This window comes from Sciurus carolinensis, chromosome 11 (genome assembly GCF_902686445.1).
Source record: "Sciurus carolinensis chromosome 11, mSciCar1.2, whole genome shotgun sequence".
NCBI lineage: Eukaryota > Metazoa > Chordata > Mammalia > Rodentia > Sciuridae > Sciurus > Sciurus carolinensis.
This window is the reverse complement of record NC_062223.1, coordinates 16,212,712-16,215,616: the sequence shown is the minus strand read 5'-3', so window position 1 is coordinate 16,215,616 and position 2,905 is coordinate 16,212,712. Positions and strand designations below refer to the sequence as shown.

At 40.6% G+C, this 2,905-nt stretch overlaps 1 protein-coding gene across 1 annotated transcript; it reads left to right on the top strand.

The window, feature by feature from the left end:
• The first annotated feature begins 1,462 nt into the window (after positions 1 to 1,462).
• On the top strand, positions 1,463 to 2,407 carry LOC124960230 (olfactory receptor 5B12-like). The gene has a single exon (XM_047518875.1). It carries the CDS (start codon positions 1,463 to 1,465, stop codon positions 2,405 to 2,407), a length of 945 nt encoding a protein of 314 aa, XP_047374831.1.
• The last annotated feature ends 498 nt before the right edge of the window (positions 2,408 to 2,905 follow it).

Sequence of the window (2,905 nt, the reverse complement as noted above, 5' to 3'; positions counted from 1 at the left end):
AAGATTTCTCAGGTTATGAGAATGAAAGGGTAATGATACAAAAGGAAAACTTAACCTGTACTTTAAATCCCATGAGGAAAAATAAAATCTTTATTGAATGCTTACGTGCCAATATTATCATGCCCATTTCATGATGGAGAAACAGGCCTACACATGTTAATTTATGCCCAAGGTACCTCAGGAGATAAAAGAATTCTTAAACTTGGCAAAACTGGAATGGTCACTCGCAAAGAGAGGAATCTTGTGTGAAAGACGGGAGGAGACCGTGTGAAGAACAGGAGGGTAGATGTGAGGAAGTGGATGTCCTGGTGATTTTGCCTTTACCTGGAAGCTGCATCTTATATTACCACCTCTCAAATCACAGATGCACCAAGCCCCTGGACTGAACTGAAATATCTAATATCTATAGTTCCAGTTTGCATTAAAAACATGATTTGATAAGGAAATGGTAGGAGAACTGATGGTCTAGTAACAGTACCCACTACACAAGTTCATCAGTGCTGTGTGACGCAGAGCTTAACTTGAATACAAATGTCCCTGGTCTAGAGCTATGTTTACAGCTCAAGATCAAGAACATCTGCACATGAAGGTTAAAAACTGCTTAAAGGAGTGAAGTTAATAACTATTATTCTATAGATGTCATTGTTCCTTTTACATAAATCACATATCCTATGTCCCATACTATACCATGAGACTGCTCTAGGCAAAGGATGTTTCACTTAACTACCTTTCACTCCCATAACATGCTCTCCTGGAAATAATAAAAAGACAAAAAAAAAAAAATGTAAGTTAGAGTAAAATTAATTCAATTTCACATTAATTTTACAAAGTACCAAATTAATATCACTAAATGCCAAAATTTGTATGTTGAAATGCTAACCCACAATGCAATATGCTTAGATTAGATACTGAGAGAAGAGCTCTTGTGATTAGGATTAGAGCCCTCAGAAAAAGAGACCCCAGAGAGCTAGCTATCCTCTTCCTCCATCGCAGGACAAAGAGAAAAGGTACTAGAGTGGTAGAGAACTCACCTAGCATGGACGAGGCCCAGGTTTGATTCTCAGAACTACAAAAAATAAAAAAATAAAAAAAAAACAAAGAACCAGCAAAACAAATAGAAGCTGGCTACCCTATCTATGGTATTTTGTTAAAGCAGTCTGAATAGGCTGGGGCAATAAGTTGAAGACAATACTTCAGTGAAACAATCTGTATTTATGAAGTTTGAATAAGGAATTCGACAATTTCCAATAATCTGATGATCTTAGGAAGGTCTCTGATTTCTTGTATGATCTACTATTAATGTAGAGCTGGACTCCAGTCTCAGGGCATGCTTTAGATCAGGACTTCTGGAAACCACTTATTGCAATACTGAAATCAGGCACAGGGGGGACATGCTGATTGAGCTTCCTTTGTCATTCTGATTGTCCTTTCTTACTGCTCCAGGGCAGCCACAGGACTCCCAATGGAGAACCATACAGAGGTGACCAAGTTCACCCTTGTGGGGCTAACAGATGACCCAGAACTGCAGATCCCACTCTTCACAATCTTTCTTCTCATCTACCTGGGCACCCTGGTTGGGAACCTGGGAATGCTTGCACTGATCCTGCTGGACTCCCGTCTCCACATTCCCATGTACTTTTTGCTCAGTAACCTGTCCCTGGTGGACTTTGGTTATTCTTCAGCTGTCACTCCCAAGGTGATGGCGGGTCTCCTCACAGGAGACAAAACCATGTCCTACAATGCTTGTGTCACCCAGTTCTTCTTCTTCGTTGGCTTGATCACTACAGAAAGCTTCCTGTTGGCCTCCATGGCTTACGACCGCTGGGCAGCAGTGTGTAGACCCCTGCATTACCCCTCCACCATGACCACAACTGCCTGTGCTGGTCTGACCCTGGGCTCCTACATCTGTGGTTTTGTGAATGCCTCCATCCATACTGGGAACATTTTCAGACTCTCTTTCTGCAGGTCCAATGTGGTTGACCACTTCTTCTGTGATGCCCCTCCTCTCCTGGCTCTCTCCTGCTCAGACAGCTATGTCAGTGAGATGGTTATTTTCTTTGTGGTGGGTTTCAATGCCCTCTTCTCTGTCGTGGTCATCTTGATCTCCTACCTGTTTATATTTTTGACCATCCTGAGGATGTGCTCATCTGAAGGTCGCCACAAGGCCTTTTCCACCTGTGCCTCCCACTTCACTGCAGTCTCCATCTTCTATGGGACTGTTATTTTCATGTACTTACAGCCCAGCTCCAGTCACTCCATGGGCAGCGACAAAGTGGCATCTGTGTTCTATACCATGATCATCCCTATGCTGAACCCACTGGTCTACAGCCTGAGGAACAAGGAGGTCAAGAGTGCCTTCAAGAAAGCTGTGGGGAAAGCAAAATCTTCTATTAGGGATTTTAATTAGGGATTCCTAATTTAGTTATATAGCATCTGTAATAGGACAGTGTCCTCCAGCTCATATGTATGGAAAATATTTGCTTATCCAGTCTATTTCTAATTTATTTTAAAAATACGAGCCCTGAAATAACAGGTTAGAAAGAATCCCACATCAACATGAAAATCCTATTTAAAACCTTTTCAATAAACTTGCTTATCCGAACTTCCACATGTACACATACAGTTCACATAAGCACTGGGCACACGTATGTCTTTCATGAGAAAACCATGAAGCCCACACCTACAGATGGAGAAATTTGTTCAAGACATACATAGGGCAAGTCTTGTTTTTATGGTACAGTCTAAAATAATTGTTTTTGTTTCTGAGAACACACTCTGAGAAATATAATTAATTTGATTTATCTAGTAGAAACAGTATATATAATCATCAAATACACTGTAATTTTTATTTATTGGTATTAAATAAAACAATATGGAGGTATAGATTATATGGAGGTATTTTCAT